The 22,125-nt window shown below is 35.5% G+C and overlaps 2 protein-coding genes across 3 annotated transcripts in view; one reads left to right on the top strand and one right to left on the bottom strand.

The window, feature by feature from the left end:
- LOC148846065 (FAD/NAD(P)-binding oxidoreductase family protein) overlaps positions 1-7,869 on the bottom strand; it is a 47,230-nt gene extending 39,361 nt beyond the window's left edge. The window contains exons 1-4 of one of the 2 annotated variants that reach the window (XR_016102173.1): positions 7,626-7,839; positions 7,373-7,472; positions 6,700-6,880; positions 17-89 (exon numbers count right to left, since the gene is read on the bottom strand). Coding sequence is in view for 1 of the 2 variants with exons in the window: in XM_088954521.1 (XP_088810647.1) it covers positions 17-89; positions 6,700-6,880; positions 7,373-7,472; positions 7,626-7,803 (532 nt within the window). In the remaining variant the exon portion in view is untranslated. Of the gene's footprint in view, positions 1-16; positions 90-6,699; positions 6,881-7,372; positions 7,473-7,625 lie in introns of both variants that reach the window. The other variant, XM_088954521.1, reaches the window with a different exon arrangement.
- A 1,268-nt stretch (positions 7,870-9,137) lies between these two features.
- LOC148846066 (uncharacterized) lies at positions 9,138-9,955 on the top strand. Its single transcript, XM_088955919.1, has 2 exons — positions 9,138-9,306; positions 9,615-9,955. The coding sequence occupies exons 1-2, from the start codon at positions 9,138-9,140 to the stop codon at positions 9,953-9,955; spliced, it is 510 nt and encodes a 169-aa protein (XP_088812045.1).
- The last annotated feature ends 12,170 nt before the right edge of the window (positions 9,956-22,125 follow it).

Below are 22,125 nucleotides of genomic sequence, written 5' to 3' on the forward strand. Positions count from 1 at the left end.
TTTTATCAATGTATACCAGCCTCATGGCACATTGCTCTACAAATAGAGTTCATGCCTGGAACACCAACATATTTCTTGCCTGATCCATCCTACAGAAAAACTTATATTCAAATTGAATTCATTCTTGGGAGACCAAAACGTTTTTTGCCCAATCCATCCTACAATAAATTCATTCATATAAATTCTATCTCTTCAATATATTTAGAAAATTAGCACATATAAGCTACATGTAAACTGTTCTTCCACCATTCTTTCCAGCCACATGGATGGCCAGCATAACTAATCCAGAGGTGTGTTTGGCATGCTTTTAGAAATTTAATTCTGATGAATTTTGCAATTCTAAGAACAATTTTATGTTTGGGCGTATGAAAATTCCTGGAACTAAATCTTTTTTAGGCTCAAAAATCATTCCAAGAATTGATTATTTAGAGTTAAAATTTAGCTTCAAGAAAGAATAATTTTTTACTCAAATGCCATTCTTCAAATAGTGATTCTTTGGAGCAGAATAACCAAACGTAGCCTCTGTTAATTAGGGAAACCTCTGGATTACCACATACACAAGTTTACTTGTCTATGTCAGCTCCATACCCCATTTTGCATTGAACCTTTCCTCTCCTAGTAACATTTACACTCTTGATTTATTTTCCTTTCTAATAAACATACCCGAGTTTGCTTGTTTATGTCAGCTCCATACCCCATTTTGGTTAATCCGTATTTGCATATAGTGGCCTTTAACCCCATTGATCTGGTGCATCATTTGGGGTCAAATGCAATGGCATTGTTCTGTTTGAAACATTAGGGGTCAAATGATACACTATAGCCAGTCTTCAAGGATACAGTATGCAAATATAATTTGACCTACCCATAGGGATAGCATTTCTCTTGTCACTAAACCTGAAAAATAGAAAAAGGTGATGCAGCAAATCATGCGGAGCTATTTTGACCACCAGATCAGCATCCATTGAGACAATAGCATGTGAACAGCAATACTTCTTTATCCGCACAAGTAGGTGGCTTCTTTAATGTATGCATGAAACATGGCTGTAAATTATGCCTTAGAGGGCTACAGGAAAAAGCTGATAATGATAATGTATATGAATCATGAGAAGGGGCACTGAGAAAAAAGCAAGTCTGTTCTCATTAAAGGCCAGAGTTTGGGTTTGCTGGGACTGGAAAACTTCCTCAGCAGTTGAAGGTGCTGCAGGCTTGCCTACTCGGAAGGTTTCTCAGGGCATATGCTGACTTAAAGAAGGTAAGGAATTGGATGGTAGAGGAGTGGAGTTTACACGACCCATTGTAGGTAGGAAGACTTAACGCAAGATTATTCCTTGTTATGTTCAACAGTTTAACAGAGGTGGAAGATGTCTTGGAGTTCAAAAAAGATCAATGCAGATTGCCTGAGTTACATTTAAGTCAATGGAATCCATCAGTGGGAGCCCTGAGAAGAGCACCAGGATGAAGAATTACATGGAAAAAAACATGAATAGGATTCCATTACATGGTTGGTGCATGCAAACTTTCACTGTGATTGGAAATGTAGTTGGGAGATTTTCAAAGATTGATTGGAATTGGAGAAATAGAACTTGGCAACTTGGGAGCAGGTAGACAAGGCAAGAATTTTTATTGAAATGGAAGATGTTTTTCAAACCCCATCTGGTATTATGTTATCTTCTGCACGTGAAGACTATTAATTAAAGTTATTGGTGGAAGGGAAAGACCAAACTGTGTTGAGTCTAAGTCTCTAAGAAACTTCAAAGAGAAAATATTAGAGTGGACATCTGATGCTGGAAGGTTGAGCAACGTAAGCTCATAGGGATCGGTATCTGAAGGTGTGATAGAAAAGATGAAGGGTGTATGAAAGGAGAAAGATGAAGAACTGGTTGGTGGAGAGAGAAAAATGTAAGTTAGGCATGGCTTTTTCCTGAAACTCTCCCTAACTTTTCAGGGATTCTCTTAAACTTACTCTTATTTTTCAACTTCTCAATCAAGAACCCCCCTTTCAACATTAGTGACTATGACAGAAATGGTCAACATGCACCATTAAAATTATTTAATGACAAAATTAACCCTGATCAATAAATCAACCTACTAACTAATTGTTTATGATAAAAATACCCCTGGTTCATTTCTTTCCACTATGTTATGTTCTCTCATTTCACAGCCCATCAATGGTTGAGTTCATCTTCTCATTTGTTCCTTAGAAAAAATAGGTTTTAATATTTGGCCTTCACCTCTAAATCAAGTGAATGGTTACAGGTATTTTGGTGGCCAGAGATGAACAGAGGGTATTATGGTAATCTTGCAAAAACTGTTTTGTCTTTTAACAGAGAATGTCTGACCAGGGGGTTCCTGGAGGTATCTAAAAGTTGGGGTAAGTTTAAGAGGATCACAGAAAAGTTATGTGGAGTTTCAGATAAAAATCCTTTCAGCCAAAGAGTTGCCCAGAAAAAAATGGAGGGAAATTGAAACATGTGGTTAAAGATTTAAATTAGGGTATGCTAAAGCAAAGTGTTAGATTGTTTTCAAAAAAGGTATGCCACCTTAAGAAAAAGGTGAGATATTTTAGCTACTCAAGAAATTTCAGAACTTAGATCAAATGGATTATGAAGAGGGATGGTAAGAGTTGAAACTACATCTGCTGCGACCATGGTCACAGCACTCCCTTGCAACCCCCCAATGAAACACAGGCATGCCAGAAATTGAAATTAAAAAGCACTTCATGTGATGTTTCGAATTTATTTCCATTGCTGACCTATCTGTGTTTCATGGGGAGGGAGATGCTGCAACCAAAGTCACAGCAGGTGCTTTCATAAGGGTCGGGTCAGGATGTAAAGTGGATCAGATGGCAGACACATGGAAGACTCATTTAAGTAGTTGTGTTGGCTTGCATAAAGGGCCAGCGAAAAAGTCTCTTTACAGGTCAAGAGAGAAGTTTAGTGTCAGTACAATGGGGTCAGTCAAAAGAAGAAAGTTAGTGTGGGGCCCACCACTTAAAAAGAAAAGTAAGAGATTGAAGGAGAGCAGGACAGGACATTATTTAAAAGTTAAAGCTGTGAGGGATAAAAAAAGGAATTTTATTCAAAAAAAAAAAAAAGTGGTGAGACAAAGAAGATGAGGCTACTGGAAGTCAAGAGGTTTTAGAGAAAAGGAGAAAGTCAGGGAAGAGAAGGAGAAATAGGAGTCAGTGGTTACTATGTTTGATCAAGTAACCAAGATTTGGGACACAACAGTAGTAGATGACGATGGCAATCCAATAAAGGAGTCACCCGATCATAACTTGCTTGAAGAAAGTCAAAATGTAAGTTCAAACAAAATGGTCTCAGTGGATACTTGTCTTGAGCCTCAGTTGAAGTCTTTTGAGGAGAATTGACAGCAGTATCAAGGGAGACTAATATCAATGTCCGGTGGTCCAAGGTTGATCTCACCAATGATGCAGCTCATTTGGATGCCTTCCATGATGAGGGAAAGGTGGCATCGGTGGCTGAATCTGGTAGACTTAATGAGAAACAGTTGTTGAGGCTACTTATGTGTCACTGGTTTGTGTGGAGGATTTATAACTGGCTTTTTCTGTGCCACTATGCTAGAAGGTACAAACTGCAGAAGTCAATCATTTAGCTAAGAAACTGGTTGAGAATGGTGAGGTTTTACCTCATTCTTTGGAGATCGGTAGGAGTGGTCCAGAGGACATTGATGAAAATGAAGGTATGGTCCGTATGGATGACACCTCCAAGAGTCATAATTCAGACATATATTGAAGACAGGGAGAAGACCAAATTCATAAGAGGATTGCAGTTAGTAAGAATGAAGTTACTAAAGAGCCTAGAAGAAGAGACAAAAACACTCTCATCGAGAAGACCAAAATAAACAAATAATTTTCGTTTAGTTAATGTAACTAAGAATTTTTCCAGTTGAAAATGGTCTTTAGGGGGCAGGCCCATAATAAGTTTAAAAGGATTCATACGAGAAAGGGTGTGAAGGACAAAGCCTGAAATTATAAGGTTGTTGGCAAAGGTTTGACATCTGATCAGATGCAACAATATTCTGATAATGTGTCTATGTGATCAACTTCAAAGCTCTCTGTGGCTAATTCTAATAAGACATTTCTAGAATAAGCAGGGAAAGAATATAAATAAGTAGAGGAAGCTTCCTAGATGCAAGAAGAAGATGACGAGGAGAATTTTGACCAAGTTAATCATATAGAGAAAAACATCGACTTAAAATGGTTATTGATTAGGTAATTCAAATAAGTAAAACATTAGATCCCTTTTTCTTGAGTGCTAAAGAGTTCGCAAGAAAGTCTTTTATGGGTTGGGGAAAAGGGAGAAAGATCTGGAGTTGGGTGTGTGGATTCATTAGTTGGAGTACTGTGCTGTGAAGGCTGATATGGGCTGCTCTTGCAGGTCACCAGGGACTTCACTTCATGCTGTTTGAGATCTAAGCTTTGGTAATGGGGATGATTGTTTTGGGTGTTTCTAAATGAGGGGTGTCAGTTTTGTTTTGTTTTGTTTTTGGCTACAGTTGCTTCTTCTCTCAGGTGATTTCTTTATCAACTTTTCTTGTATCTTTTTCCTTTTCTAATGAAACTTTCTATTTATCATCAAAATAAATTACATGCTTATGTGATTTATCCTCCCCTTTTCATAGGACAAGTAAAAAGTTTTCCCTGAAATTAAGAATGAAAGACATGCACAAAAGAAGTATTCTTGTATTTGCTTTTATTCATGTATGATTGTATGCACACGATATTTAATAGATAAATATACATGAGAACACTATTTAAATTGACCTCAGAAAGGATAATGAGCAATAATACTACTTACAGATTGGTAAGGTAGAAAACATTATATTTACTTACATATTTAAAACATGTTTTTATATGTAGTTTAATAGTTTATACTTATTTGTTTGTGTTAAATTAATGTCTAAATACTAGTTAGCCTTTTATGAATGTAAATACTTGTATGCCTAGCATTTACAACAGTTATGTATACATATCTATGAAATTTCATATGAAAGTAGAATAGTTAGCCAACTTCTTTAAAAAATCTAGCAACCATCTGTAGCCATGCTTAAAATTGAATATGGAACAGCATAGACTTGAATTCCAAGCTCAACCGAGAATAGGACAACACTTACATTAGAAAAATATAACATTGATAAGATAGCACTTGATAAAACTAAAATTAGGAGCATTAAACCTCTTATTTATTGGCTGATTTTTTGGAGGGATTATAGTTGAGTCCAATATGAGGTGAATCAAGATCATTTGTGACATCTGAAACCTGTTCACTCACCACTTAACAATGAGGTAATCAAAAGTTTTGTTGGTATGAAATGAAAAGGATGAACATAGAAAAAGACAGTAGCTTTACAATAAACCACCATCTATGGACAAAGTGTCCTTCCAATTAAAAGCAAATCTCTACTGTGTAAATACTTGAAATCACTAAGAACATAAAATCAATCCGTAAGCAAGCTATACATATCAGCACATAATTGGGGAAACCTTCTCCTTACCTTCAAAAATCCTTCGGTTTCTTTCTTTCCAAATGCACCATAAGCAAGATACCTCATCCCTTCCCCTTAGATTGTAAACTTTCTGGTATTACCCCTTAGATTGTAAATTTGCCATACTACATTAGGGATCACACTACACATGGACCCCAGCAGGATGGTTTTAAAAGCAAACCAGCAATCAAAATAAACTAACACTCAGCAAGAAAAGCATAAAAAATAGAAGGGAAATGGCCATCCTGTCAATCACAACCACGTGCACGGTCTACGACACTTGGAACCACAAATATGTCAACTAGTGTAATGGCCACCACATCTTTTAAACAGCTATATATGCTACTTTTTCTTTTTTTTTTTTATCAGCAACACACCAAAGGGACTTCATTTATATGATTTAATGGTAGAATTAACCCCATTTAAGCAAAGAAAGAAAAGCAATACAAGATAATATCCCCAGCACAAACTCCTACATAAACTCAGAGAAAAAAAAATAGAAAAGAGTAGCACAATCAGCCCAAATCCAAAACCTCCCAAATAAAGACACTCTCTACCCACTCCCGCTAAGGCATTTAAAAAACTTGTAATCCCATTGAACAAGCTATTGATTCTGTACATCAAGGACCTAATCTCTCTAATGGTGCACCTATGTATTCAAAGTCCATCCTCAGCTGATTGCTTCCACCTGGTTATGACTTCAAAGACCCTTTTGACTGGTATATTATCTAAATCCCAGGCAAAACCCAGTTTTAAGACTTGAAGAATAAAATTCACTTCTGCTCTTATTGCACCGATTTCACCTATATGCCATGAATATTATAAATGATGTTTCCATTTGTTCTTACAGACACACCCAGAAGGGAGCCTGGATTGCCCCTGGAATGTTTAACATGATTCTTCCGGCCACAGGTGGTGTAAAACTAGCCACTGACTGTCATTCCCTACCGATTGCATCTACCAATTACAGTATGGAACTCTTCTCTTGTAAGCACCCAATATTCTTTTATAGTTTAAATTTCAAGTATTTCGATGTTCCCAAACACTCTGAAAATTGCGGCCTTTGTGCATCTCCAAAGGAACTTCAATCTTTTTTTATGGGAAGATTTATTGTTAATGATTCCAAAGGAACTTCCATCTACATATACAGAAGATCAGTAAAATATTCAACAAAAAGGGTTTATTGTAAACCTTTTCAGTGTCAACAAATTTGCAAGAGATACAGTCAAAAGATCTGAAGGTTTCCTTCCATTCTGCAACCAGACCTCTTGCTTCCCACTCATGGACTAGATTCATTACATTATTATCACTGACATTAAAGAAAGGAGCACCATGGTCGAAGAAGAGTTCCTTCCCATCTTCCGTAGTTTCTCTAATATGAAATACAGAGAGAAATCAAAATAGGCAAGAAAATAGGCAAACCTAACTACGAAATCTAAATTTTAAGATAATAAACGATTGCAAAGCATTAGATGTCAGAAACTCAACATAAAATCATTATAATTATGTTAATATTTTAGTAAAACAAATACAAGCCATCGAATAAAACATTTTAAATTAAATGTGTCATAAAAATAATTAAGAGACAAATCTCCTATCAAAAGTAACAAGGAAAAAAGATAACGAAATAATGAACCTCCTAAGCTGAAAGAAATTTACAGAAAATGAAATTCAAGAGAGAAAATGGATTACAAATAAACCCAGCTCGCTTAAAAAGAAAAAAATGGCAGATCCCACCGAAACAAACGAAAGAAAGATCCCCCTACATCCCACCAAAAGTAAAATAAATAATAAAAATAACTAATATAAAATAATAAAACCCAGAAATTAGAAATAATAAAATTAAAAGAAAACACAAAGTTACCTCCTTTGGGACATTCTGCCACCGGGGCCTCTTCCGGACTCAAACACAGTGACGGATACGCCATTTCTGGCCAGAACAGAAGCACATACGGCGCCGGATACTGGCACCCACACAAATTATCACTTAATTAGTTAATTAATTAAAAAAAAAAAAGAACCTACTGTAGAAGGTATGCACGGGACGCATATCCACTTCCATTTTAGCTTTCCATACATCAGAAATAAGTTGGATACGAAGTTGAAGAAATCCTTACTTCCACACCCCAACACGGCAACCTTGTTAACGACACTTTTCATGTCTCCTCCAGATCGAGTTGCAGAAATGGCAAAGCTCCGGAACAAGGAACTATGAGGCTCTTTGAAGATGAGATACTCATGCACACGATGAGGTCGGTGGCAGTTGAGGGTCGAAGTCAAAAGAGACGAAGCCATAAAGGCAATAACCGTCCAATTTCACTGAGTTGGGCTTCCGTTGGCGTTTATGGATGGGGCGTTTATTTGTAATTTTTGACTTTAAAACTTTATTTATATTTTTTCACTTTAAACATTTGTATTGTTTTTGTTGTTTAATTGGGTTTTACTTTAAACTTTTTTTTTTTTTATTCTCTATCTCATATTAATACCCATGCAACATTAACATTTGATTTTTTGAATTTGATCTTTTCCCAAATGTACAAAAATTAAAAGTATTTCAGTTTTTTATCATTTATTTGATAAGTAGTGAAACCAAACATTTGTTTTATTTTGCTTTATTTGCAATAAACGCTAACACCTATGTACTACTGATGTGGTGGCATTTTTCAATAAACGCCCACGGAATCAAACACAACCTCAATGGTTTTAAAAATTGACCAAGAAAATGGAACCACTTTGGTCACCGATTTTGGGTCGACAGTTCAACCATTTGGGTCGATCTGTTAAACCCGTTAAGTATATATGGTGGGTTTTGTAAATTCTAGACTCTACCCGCCTCCCTAAACCTTCCAATCCATATTCGCTCCAAAATCTGTAGTGGGTTGGATTTTGAGAATCCAAATTCTCCCCACACATGGAATTACAAAACCCTCCCCGCGTTTAAGGATAACGCATGTTGAGTTTAGAATTCGCATCTAATTTTCTCTTACTTATTTTTATATATAAATAATAAATAAGTAAAATAATAAGAGTAACAAAATTTTCAATTATTTAATTAAGACTTATAAAAAACACATTATCAATTATCTTTCATATATATATAATTTATTATTAAGTTCAACACTTAATAGATAAAGTTCATATGCTTTCCAACAATATGAACGAGGAAGATGGGGTTTAGCCTAATACCCCCACGAAGACAATATGACCAGAGGGGTGGATATACCAGGTCCGGATGTAATAGGCACGTTAGGTAACTATAATGAGTAAAGCACCTTAATAGCTGTGTCACTCCTGTCCCATCTAACATTTCTTTCATCCAAATGTTTTTATTCCCTTACATATGAATTATCTATTATTTTATTATTTCTGTCAAAATAATTAAAAATAAAAATTAGTGAAAAAGTAAAACATCGTCATCTTTCTCCAAGATTTTTGGGTCGTCATCGTCAAAGTAGATTAGAACAGAGAATTTCATCGAGAGATATTTTTTGGGTCATCATTGTCATCGTCAAGATAATAACTGAATTTTGGTTTGGATGTAGAGTAAGTCATGGTACAGATAACTGGGTCTCAAGGGATATTTTTCTAGAGCGACAAAGAACATGGGGTTGGTGGGTTTTCTGCTATAGATGGCTTTAATAAAAAGCATTGTTGATACAGGCGATGTTGTTGATGGGTTTAAATCTTCAGGAACTGACCCAAAGCATATTAAATTAATGGAATTCGATCAACAACAGCGTGGATCACTTGACCTGTCGAATGTCTCTCACCAAGTTAGCCCTCTTGGATTGAGACTGAGTAAGACTGCGTCATTATTAGACCTTGTAACAATGGCAGTTAATAAAAAAAAAGAACCACTACAGAGTAAGACTGTATCAGCAAAGTGCGATTCTGCTCTATCCACTACCACTTTGAATATAACCATATGCTCAAGGATACAAGGACGATTACAGATCAACTTGTTACACAATTAGTTGCAGAAAAAATGAAGGATTCAAATTTCCCAACATCCTTTATCAGAATCGGCAATTGGGAGAGAATGTCGAAATACGAAGGTGACTTGGTAGCGAAATGTTACCATGGAAAATGAAAACTGGTGTGGGAAGTGTTGGAAAATGGGATAAAGAGCAAGATTGAGATCCAATGGGCGGAGATTTCTGTGATCAGAGCAGTCTTTTGCGAGAAACAGCCCGGGGTTCTAGAAATTGAGTTGAATCATCCCCCACTCTTCTTCAAGGAAACAAATCCTCAGCCTCGAAAGCATACTCTCTGGCACCATGCTTCGGATTTTACTGGAGGCCAAGCACCAATATTCAGGAGGCACTTTCTCCAATTCCCTGAAGGAACTCTTGAGAAGCACTATGAGAAGATTCTACAATGCGATAATCGTTTGCTCATGTTGAGCCAGAGACCATTCCCTGATTTTAACAGTCCTTACTTTCAATGACATCTGTATGGACTTGAGGACTTCTCCCACGAATTCAATGCGCCACAACCGGAAATACCACCCCAATTTCAGTTTTCCCATTTGGGTTTCCAGAGGCCCGATTCAGCCCCTCTTCAATCTGTTGAGAATATCCAGCCAATAAACAGACTGCCCGTCGGTGCCTTTGATTCAACTTCACCATTGTCGGTTATGGAATTCCCACCCATGGAAGACAAAGGATATAACCATAGCCGGAGTTCCAATTGGGGACAAATAACAGACGCTGTCGAGAGCATTCAGACAAGAAAAGTGGATCCATTGTATTCACCTTTCTCTCGACAGGGTTCTCATCACCTACTGACTGAATCGGAACAACCTCCTACAGATAACTGGTCACTCAAGGAGGTAGCCGATCAGTTGCTGAATGACTCACAGACAGTGGCGTTCTCCGACGAGTTCTCCAACCTTCTGCCGTTTTGGGTTCTCCCACCTCCAGACCTTCAAAGGTTTTCCTTTTTCAGTTTTTTATTTTTAATTATTTTGACAAAAATAATAAAATAATAGATAATTATTGCCTAACGGAACAAAAACATTTGGATGAAAGGCACATTAGCTGGGACAAGTGTCACACAGCTATTAGGTGTTCACTCATTGTGTTTATCTAACATATCTACTACATCCAGACCCGGGTATACCCACTAGGTAGGGTGGAAATTGCCATCCGTAATCATGGTGGTCTCTTTACAAGCAAGGTTACCTTCCATCAGACATTAGAATCCCTTAACGTTAAATAAGACCCTTTTAATATAGACATTTGTCACTAAAGTGTTGTTTGGCATCAATGTTGATTCTTCCTTACCAATTTTTAAAAGATAAGTGAACTTTGTTCTTTGGTAGCATTTTTGAGAAGTCAGCTTTGAGTTTGTTGGTACTAATTCTCAAAGGCCGATTATTGTTGCATTGGAGTTATTATTCAATGTCACCTCGGATGCCATGTCATTCTCAATAAACCAAAAATCAATAGGAAACAAGGGAATCACCGAATGGTGATCCCTGAAAAAGGACCAGTTTTAAGAATTGATTTTTGGTCAATTTCCCAAAATTCACCAAAATCAGCCAACCAAACAGAAATTGCAACACTAATTCTTCTAGTGATGACATAGCTCCAACACGGTAATGATTTTCGGGAAATTGGTGTCAATGTCAAACATTAACTATATCACATTATATCAAGTATTGAATTGAATACATGGCTACACATGTTTAGGCTCCATTTGGGAAAGTGCAAATACAAGTATGTAAGGTTGTGTTTGGAAACGATGCAAATAAGTGTGAATGCAAATATGTAGAGTGTAAAATGGTCCATATAAATTGCAAAGTTGGGTTAGCTTTGCATTGACAAATTAACCTTCTTACCAAATAGACTTTTAGTTGTAATGGATGCAAACACGAATTCCAATAAAGCATATGCTTTTTTTATCAAAAGCTCACTTGAATTCAAATTTACTTATTTTTTTATTGATGTACTTTTACATCTTATTATCAATGTAAATATGCATTTGTGTGTCATTTGTCAATACATAAATGTAATATTGCCGACAAAAGTGAACCAAAATGCAAATTTACCATGAACTAGGATTTACACTCCATTTGCATCGTTTCCAAACACAGCCTAAAGTACATATTGATCCATGCAAACGCAAAGTTGGTTTACTTTTGCATTGATAAATTTACTTTCTTGAAAAATGATATTTGGTTGTAATGACTGCAAATACGAAGAAATATACCTTTTTAACATTGATCAACTTTGCTTTCATTTTGGATGCAAACATGCCTTGAATATTTGTGAAAGTTGTCACTTTTAATACATAAATGCACTCTTACCAAACACCACAAAACCAAATTCAATATATGCATTGAACTTGCATTTGTAGTCTTCTCAAATGGAGAGTTACAAGGTTCAATAATATGTTGGGGAAAACCCCTTTGCCATGAGTAGACTTGTTCATGGGCTAGGTAGCCAAACGAGCCGACTTATTCATGGTCAGGCTTGGACAAGATTTTAGGCTCGTTGGTTCAGGCTCAAGCTTAAAACACTAAGCCTAACTTTTTTTTTAGGCCAGGCTCAAGATTTCTCAAAAAATGTCCAACCTAAGCTTAAGCCCAACCTAATACAAAACTATAATTCTAAAATATACTAAAAGATCTTGAGCTTGACTTTTTTTTATTTTTATTCAACAAGAAAACCAATTTACTTATATTAAACGACCTCGAAACCCAAAAATACTAAAAGATCTCACTATGACTTGAAAAAGAAAACTAGAATATGAACAAAAAATAATTCTAAATAAATCTTAGAGACAAGTGAGAGTGTCTCATTATAGTCTACTCCCTTTTGAGTATTATGCCCTTTGGCCACTAATTTGGCCTTATACCTCTCAACTTAACCAATAAGAGTTCTCTTTGTTTTAAATATCCATTTGCATGCAATAGTTTTGGCACCTATTGACAATGGAACAAGGTCCTAAACACCATTGGTGGCCACAGAGTTAATCTCACTCTTCATGGTATTTAGCTAAAGGGTGAAGTTTGAACTATGCATGGCATTACTGAATATAATAGGGTCTTCTTGGAGACATAGTCTGAGGATGTGATGCTTCATCCAATCCTATTGGATCTTCTTGGTACAAATGGGGCTTTTTGCACCTTGGCCCAACTTTTAGGCTCAGGTTGTATAGGGGCAATAATAGGTAATTCTGTTGCCATATAGAGCAAACATTTATTTTGTACAACCTATTTATTTTGTATTCATATTATCTTTCCATAAGTAGATTGTATAGCTGTAGGTAGAGATAAATCAGCCTTAAATCTCTGTAAATCAGCCTTTAATGCATAGTTGTAGGTAGAGATAAATCAGCCTTAAATCTCTGTAAATCAGCCTTTAATTATTGTATATTCAGTTATATATTCAAGGAAATCAGAATGAAAAGGCATTGAGCCATTCAATAAAAAATTCTTTCAAAGCAAAAGTTATCATGGTATCAGAGCGCTTGTCTTAGAGTTTTGGAATTTCTGGTTATTCTTGGGTGTTAGAACTCCAGGGCGCTATAGATTGCAAGTTCCATCTGTGTGATTTTTTTCAGAAAGCTCACGTATTTTGGTAATTTTTTTCCCACTCATATTTTGGGTTGTTTATCTCTCTATATTTGTCTTGTTTTCTACTGAAAATGGCTAGTAACTACTCTGAATTTTGTGTTAAATTTACTGGAAAAGAGTTATGGGGACATATTGATGGTACTATTCGAGCTCTAGCAGATGCTACTCAATTGGCTCAATGGAAGATCAAAGATGCTAGGGTGATGTCTTGGATTACCGGGTCATGTGATTCTCAAATTGTTCTTAATTTACGCCCCTATAGAAGTGCTCAAACCATGTGGGAATATTTGAAAAAGCTTTATAATCAAACAAATTCAGCCAGGAGATTTCAATTGGAGTGTGAAATTGCAAATTATACATAGGGGAGTCTCTCTATTCAGGATTACTACTCTGGTTTTCAACATTTATGGGCTGAATTTTCTGATATAGTGTGTGCTGCAGTGTCTAAAGATTCTCTTGCTGATGTATTGGCTGTTCATGAGATTAGCAAGTATGACAGTTTTTGATGAAGTTACGATCAGATTTTGAAAATGCTCGTTCTAATTTGATGAATCGTCATCCTCCTCTTACTTTGGATGTGTGTTTCAGTGAATTGCTTCGTGAGGAACAACGTCTTCTTACACAAACCACTATTGAACAAGAGAAAATGACTACAACACACATGGCATTTTTGGCTCACGAAAAAAGCAAGGGTAAAGATATGAGTAAGGTTCAATGTTTTAGTTGCAAGAATTATGGGCATATTGCTGCAAATTGTACCCAGAAATTTTGCAATTATTGCAAAAAGCATGAGCACATCATCAAAGATTGTTTAACTCGCCCTCAAAATCGTCAAAACATTGCTTTTCAAGCAACAGTTGGCAATTCTTATACGGATCATATTCAAACTAGGTCCTCAACTATGTCAGCAATCAACCAAAATGCTCAATCCACTGTTCTTACTCCTGAAATGGTGCAACAAATGATAGTTTCAGCCCTCTCAGCTCTGAGACTCCAAGGTAATGGTAATTCTTTATCTAAGTCTTGGCTTGTTGATTCTGCCGCATCAAATCACATGACTAGTTCTGCTAATTTGCTACAAAATGTCCGGTCCTATCCAGGTTCAGAAAATATTCAAGTTGCTAATGGAAATCATTTGCCCATTACTGGTGTTGGTGATATTACTCCGGTTTTCAACAATGCTTTTATATCACCTAGACTTTCTGATAATCTTCTTTCAGTTGGCCAATTAGTAGAAAATAACTATAATGTCCATTTTTCTCGTAATGGTTGTTGTGTGCAGGATCAGGAATCGGGGACGATGATCGCGAAGGGGCCTAAAGTCGGACGTTTATTTCCTCTGCATATTTCCATTCCTAGTAATGTTCCTTTAGCATGTTCTGTTGTTATTAATAAAAATGAGGTGCGGCATAAACATTTGGGACACCCCAATTCTACTATATTGTCTTATTTGTTGAATTCTGGTTTATTAGGCAATAATAATAAACTTTCAAGCCTTTCTTTTGATTGTTCAACTTGTAAATTGGGAAAAAGTAAAATTCTTCCTTTTCCTCTTGCTAGTAGTTGTGCAGATAAATGCTTTGATATTATTCATAGTGATGTATGGGGGATTACACCCGTTATTTCTCATGCACATTATAAGTATTTTGTGACATTTATTGATGACTATAGTCGATTTACTTGGATTTATTTTCTTCGTTCCAAATCCGATGTTTTTTCGGTCTTCAAGACTTTTGTTGCGCATGTTGAAACTCAATTTTCTACTGTTATCAAAGTTCTTCGATCTGATTCTGGTGGAGAATACATGTCTCATGCACTTCATGATTTTTTAAATGAAAAAGGTATTCTCTCACAACATTCTTGTCCGCACACACCTCAACAAAATGGTGTGGCGGAGAGAAAGAATCGTCATCTCTTAGAAGTTGCTCGTACTTTGCTACTTGAGTCTTCCGTTCCCCCTCAGTTTTGGGTAGAAGCTTTATCTACAACAGTTTATCTTATTAATAAACTGCCTTCTCAAACTCTAAACCTTGAGTCTCCTTATTTTCGTCTTTATCAACAGCATCCTCAGTATGGGCATTTACATACATTTGGTTGTGTTTGTTTCGTTCATTTGCCTCCTCTTGAACGTCATAAACTTTATACTCAATCTATTAAATGTGCATTTATGGGATATAGTACAAATTATAAAGGTTTTGTTTGTTATGATTCTTCCTCTAAGAAGCTCTGTGTTTCTCACAATGTTATTTTCTTTGAACTTACATTCGGGGCAGGGATTAAATTCCCCATCCCCAACCCCAACTTTCAAATCATCCCCATCCCCATCCCTAATCCTCATTAGGGAAAGAAATGCTCCTCCATCCCCGACCCTAATGTGGATGGGTTCTCCGTCGGAGACCTAGATCCCTAATTGCTTTTGACATTTGTGTCCTCTCTCGTCCCTCCCATACTCCTCTTTGGAAACAAAAACAAAACAAATCCTGTTTGCTTTCAACCCTCCACCACTCTAGCCGACATCGTAAATATTTGGAAGGAATTCCAAAATAGTTCTATCCGCATTGGGAGAAGCAGAGGGAGAGAGAATGTGATGAAAAGGAAAGCCAAGAAGAGAGATAGATGGTGAGGGTATAATTGGGATACCCAGTGAGAAGGAAGCGATGGTTTTTCTTATAAGAGAACCACTACCGTTATATGTTCAATTAACATTGTTGCAGCTCTCTACGTTCTCCACTCTCTTTCTACCTCGCTTTATATATTCAGTAATGCCTCACCCACTTTTAAATACAGTCAAGATCAGAATAGGAAAATGGAAGATTCAATTCATATTCGGAAGGCATCGAAACCCATAGAGATTGTTAGATTGGTTAAGGAAATGAAGGAGGAAGTTTCAAGAGAGAAAAGTGTAGTAGAACTATCCCACTCCATGAAGTAGAAGATAACCCATGAGATTTTGCAGAGGTTGAAAGGGCTTAATGCTAATGCAAATGTTAGTGAAGAGAGAGAGAGAGAGAGAGAGAGAGAGAGAGAGAGAGAGAGATTGAGACCATTGTGGCGTTGCATCACCTGAAGTCTGGAAGAATGGAATTGGAAGTACCAACTACCAAAGATGAAGAAAAAGAGTAGGGTTTCACTATTTCAGTTTTAGCCGCCACCGGCAATGTTCTTTTCTCTATTCTGTCGTCGAGTAGAGCAATAGAAGAGACTCTTGAGAGTTATTAGTTATTTGTTATTTGTTAATAAAATAATGTATAAATAATGTATAAATAATATATAAATAATATAAATAATATTATAATATAAATACTAGCTGAGGGGGTCGTGCGTTGCAAGGGCTCGCTCATGAACTATCAGGCTCGAGCTTGATTCGAATTAGAGACTTGAGCTAGAGCTTGAGCTCGGCTTGAGTCAAAAGCTAAGAAGTTCGAGCTCGACTACCTTTGATTGCAGGTCTCTCAAGTAGCCGAGGTCTCCCTCAATTGTTGAGGTGCCAAACTGAGGTCTCCCTCAGTTGCTAAAGTGTTGAGCTGAGGTTTCCCTAGTAGGCGAGGTGTCGAGCTAAGGTCTCCCTTAGTTGACAAGGTGCTGAGATGAGGTCTCCCTCAATGACCGAGGTGCTGAGTCTAGGCCACCCTTAGTGGTTGAGGTGCCATCTAGCTCGAGCTCGATTCGAATTAGAGAATTGAGCTTGAGCTCAAAAGTTCAAGCATGGCTCGCCTTGAACTTGGCTACCTTTGATTGTAGGTCCCTTGGCAACCGAGATGCCGAGCTGAGATCTCCCTCAATTGGAGTGAGAGTGGCATTTTTGTAATATATAAGGAAAGAGAGAGATGGAATTCTTGTAATTTGCAAGAAGAAAGAGAGAGAGAGAGAGAGTTGGTAGGAGGGAGTGGCATTTTGTAATTTGAAAGAAAAAAAGTAAGAGAGAGAGAGAGAGATGGTAGGAAAGTGGTATTCTTGTAATTTTTAAGAAAAGAAGACAAAAAATACCGTTAGATTTCATTTCCCTCATCCTCAAGCCTTCTTACGTACATGTTTCAGCTTAATATATATATATATATAAATCGGGGCCAAGGGGTGAGAATTGCATTCTCCATCCCTATCTCCGAACCCAATTAAGGATTCAATTTTATCCCCATCACTGCCCCCAACCTCACCAAAGCACTCCCGATACCAGACCCACCGAGTCAGGGAGTCTAGGTACCCGTTGGGGATCATCCCTACCCAGAGATGGGGTGATCAACGTGGTATCTAGGAGCATTATCAGTTCCCCATATAGCTATTGTTGTCAATTTCAGAGGTTTTGTCTTTAGTATGGCTTTCGAGGCATTGGCTCAGAGGTGGAAAATTGACCAGCCTCATGTTGTGGTGCTCATTGGCATCAATGAGTTGGCCGTTTTGGGGCTGGCCTCCCACTGGTTGTTGTAGATGTCACACCTCGTTAGTGGGGAGGGCTACACTCCACCAATTATTAGAATTCTTCTAAAGTGACATGATTTTGAGGTGCAAGAGGGGTCCAGTGGTTCTCTATCTTGGAGTTGTCTTGGTGATTGGCCATGATGATCCAAAGCGAGGATTCAAATACCATTATTCTTATAGACAGTGTCAATTGGTGTTATCAAAGAATGTAGAAGGGGTGATTTGGGAACTTCCAAGGGATTAGACCAAGAGTCTCACTTGTCAACACAAAATGACATCAAAGGCCTTGGGACGTGATTCTAGGGGCGAGAACTTTGATAGGAGTACAAATGTAAGTATGTAGAGTGCAAAATTTTACATTTTATATCATTTTGTATGCATTTGCATCGAACAATTTTGTATTTGTACTCTTTCCAAAGTGAGTTCTAAGTCAACTAAGATAATCAATGCCAAGATAAGAGCAATTGCCTGCAATACTTGAAGTTAGAATGTTAAAAGAATTGCAGGCTCACTTGATAGTGCCTGCCGGATCAAAACGTTTTTAGTTCTTGCACTTAGATGGATTGGATTTGGATCTTTACAACCAAGAAATCATGCATTAACGTCTTAAATCTCAACCATGGATTCATGGGTCTTCTTCTGTCTCCACGGTGCAATGACTCACCATCCAGTTGTCCAGGAAATTCTTACCCACCCAAACTTACCAAGCATGGGCTTATAAGTTTGAGTCTAGGGGTCCTTTGTCATTACTCTCTAAAAATATTAATAAGTAGTTAGTAAAATTAATAATAATTTATTATTATTAAAAATAATTTTATTATTTTAAAGCCCATTAAAATTTATTGAAAATTAATAAATGTATTAATTTATAAATACAAAATAATTTACTAATGATGTTAATAAAAAGTTATTTAAAGAAACTATAAGTTAAAATGATGAAGAAAGCATAGTAAATTAACAACTCTCACAAAAAACAAAAAAGCAACTTGCATTTCTTTTTGAATTAAAGAATGCTATAGATTTCTATGGCTAAGAATTTATATGTCACTCTTAAGTGATTTCTTGCCGGTGGACAATTGACAGCTTTTCTCAGTATGTTCATGATCCAGAAGAATCAAGAACAATTCCTCATTTTACAACTGAACTCTGTTGGTGTATGAAAGGATTAATAATAGATTATATAAAACCTGGGTTTTCTGGGACGGGCTTTAAATGGTCTCCATGCATTATGCTGTAACTTGATTCCATCTGAATTCCATTCTATCCAAACTAATATAATCCAATTTGATCGTCCAACAAGATATAATTAGAATCTAATATAGTTTGATGTGGACAATGGTTTTTCTTTATTATCATTTATACAACTAACATTTGTATAGAAGCATGAAATAATGTGGCACAACTCACAGTCCCTCCCCCTCTCCAAATCTTTCTCTCACTAATAAGGGGGTGTTGGATAGTGTAACGTGTATTAGGTGTGGTATGTTTGTATTTACTATCCTCAGTGTTATGGTGTGGTTGAACACATTGTATTGTTCCGTTCACTTTTTGGTAAGTTATTTATTCGGATAAGTTTTTCTTAGAAAATACTTATCCAGGTAAGTGTATTTATTCATGTCTTTTTATTTTAGGTAAATAAGGTAATGACCATTTTAGTTATAAAAATACATTATTAAAATGGGCGTTTTGTTTCATTCAAGTGTTAGCAACTTTTCTCTTAAGTGGGAAAGTTATTTATCCACCTTAGAGAACCCAGGTAAGTGATACCCAGGAAAATAAACTTTTTCTTATCCCCACATTAATCTGAAAAATGAACATGAGATTCTTGATCAATGGGAACCAAAATTCCATTGACCAACTTTTTCCCCTCTCAAAATCCAAAAAAAATGAAAGCCTCCAAAGTGTTTTGTGTTATGGTTTAGATGCGTTGTTAGTAGAATTTCAAATAAAATAATTTGATCATTTATTGCATCACCTATGGTATTCATTACTTTTGTCTTGGCATGAATATAATCAAGAGATGTGATGTGGTTGAGAAATTATGATATTCTGTTTCAAAACCATCTGCTGATCCGAAACATCCCATACCATAAGGTCCCGTTAGCTTTTAATTACTTGGATATGTGAGTTTATTCAAGCAAGTGGTTCTCAGATAAATCTTGTTTGGATAAGTTCAATTTTAGCATTCTTTTGTGATATAAGTTATCCAGGTAAAGGGAGAAGCACTGTTTTCAAAACTGGATCAGATTAGACAGTCGAATCGGAAAAATCGGGAATCGGTTCGTTTTTCTCCAAAACCGCTTTTTCCCTCAAAACTGTTGATTTTGGTCAGCAAACCGTTGAACTGGTCGGTTAACCGTTCGAACGGTTTAGACCGTTTTGCAATTTTTTAATTTTTTTTATTTTTTTTGTCAAAACAGATCAGCCATTTGGATCGAACGGTCATACCGTTCAAACCAGTAACCAGACCCCTGACCGGTTCGTTTTTAAAAACCATGCGGAAAAGCAGGAGGGGGGCTATTTATCCACCCTCCAAAAGGGTATTGATTATCCACGTAATTGATACTCTTCAAAATCATTGCTTACCATGGGACCCAATATAGCAGCGAATGAATATAGGGACCACCATCGATTATCCAACTGACAAACTTACCCCCGCTAAAACCGGCAAACAAACATGGCTAATAAAAATGACTAATGGGTGTGGTGTGTTCCTGAACCAAGTGATCCACAGAATATCTACGCTAAGAACATCCCATAAATTGTTTAATTTGCACTTTAATCTCTATATTTACTAGAGAACACTTTGAATTTTAACACTAATGAATCAAATTACAGCATAATAATTAAAACTGGTGTACAATTTAAATCAAAATTCAAGCTTAATGGGTATTCAAATTGAATTTAATCAGATCAAATCATATTAGGATGGCATCAGAGCAAAGTTCCACCCATTGACAGCCCTACATTTAAGCTGTGTTTAGTTTGAAAAAAAAGGTATATAGGTTTTCCTACATTTCTCAACCTTTTCTTTCAAACCAAATACAGCCTTAGGTTCCATAATTTTGACAAATTGAACCATAAAAAAGCCCTAAAAAATTCTCTTTTGAAACACATACCAACCTTTGAGATATAAATTTGCCAATATATTTCATTCCGTATATCTATACTACCATAAAAAGTATGAATAGGGTCTAAGATTTCTATTTTTTTATTAAAATACCCTTTTTTTTTAAATAGAGTTCCTCTTTATTATGAGAACAAAAATATAATTTGAATTCTATTATTCAATGCATTCCATTCCCTCTCATTAAATCCTACATTTAAGCTACTAATTCCCATTCACCCTCATTGAATCATATATTTAAGGCATTTTTATTTGTTCTCATCACTAAATTCCACTATTTAAATCTATACGTAATAATTCTAATTACATAAAAACTTGTACTTTTAAAATTAACCTGGAAACAATCGTATTTTCATTTGCATGGTGTTAATAAATTAAACCATTTTGGATCAAATGGACAAACCCATGCTGCTACAATTAAATAATAAAAATTTAAAATTATATAATATGTAAAAAATAAAGAAATTAAAGAAAAATTTGGGAACATTTTTAACATCATATATTCAACATATTAAACAATAATAAGTATGATAATTAAGAAGTATTTTTATTAATGATGGAAAATGGAGTATAAAATTTAAAACTAATTGAAAATAAAACTATTTTCCTATTCTCTCTCATTAAATCCTATAATTAATATATATTCTTCTCATTGTTAAATTCTACTAATTAAATCCACAACATTAATTGTAATAATAGAAAAATAAATATTTTGAAAATTAATTTAAACACAAAACCATTTCTTCTCTCCCATTGGTAGGTAAGTGATTCAACCATTTGGGTCAAATGGGTTAACCAATAATGCCATAATTAAATAATAAAAAAATAAAATATAAAAATATAGAAAAATAAAATGAAATGGACATATCACTAATATTATATATTCATAATATTAAACAAAAATAAATTTGAAATGTGAAAATTACTTTTATTAATGATGAAAATGGAACAAGGGATCTAAAATCAACCTATAAATGATATGATGCCATAGTGAAATATAAAAATTTAAAAATAGAAAATACAATTAAAGAATCACAAAAATAAAGAAAAATTTTGGACACATGTTTGATGTTATATATTTATAAAGAAGAAAACATTTGGTACATCTCTAATATTATATATCCATTATATTGAACAAAAATATACAAAAATTAAAGTGATCAACCAAGAAAGCAAACCACTTTGGTTTTTAGGTGGTCAGTTAGTGGTTTGGATCAAATGGATTAACTGATGATGTGATAGTTCAATAATATATCTTTAAAAAATAAAAAAAAAATACAAAGAATCAAGTGAGTATAAAAAATTAGATACATCTCTAATATTATATATTAATTGTATCAAATAAAAATTAAGTATGATAAGCAAAAATCATTCCTATAATGTACATGAATAATAAGTTTTTAAACTCAAAAACATATTGAATTTCTAATGTTATATATTCATCATATCAAATAAAAATAATTTTTTATTTATCATAAAAATGAAATCTAAA

Source organism: Nelumbo lutea, chromosome 7 (assembly GCF_056320005.1).
Source record: "Nelumbo lutea isolate HS-2025 chromosome 7, American lotus-T2T, whole genome shotgun sequence".
In the NCBI taxonomy this organism is placed as follows: Eukaryota; Viridiplantae; Streptophyta; class Magnoliopsida; order Proteales; family Nelumbonaceae; genus Nelumbo; species Nelumbo lutea.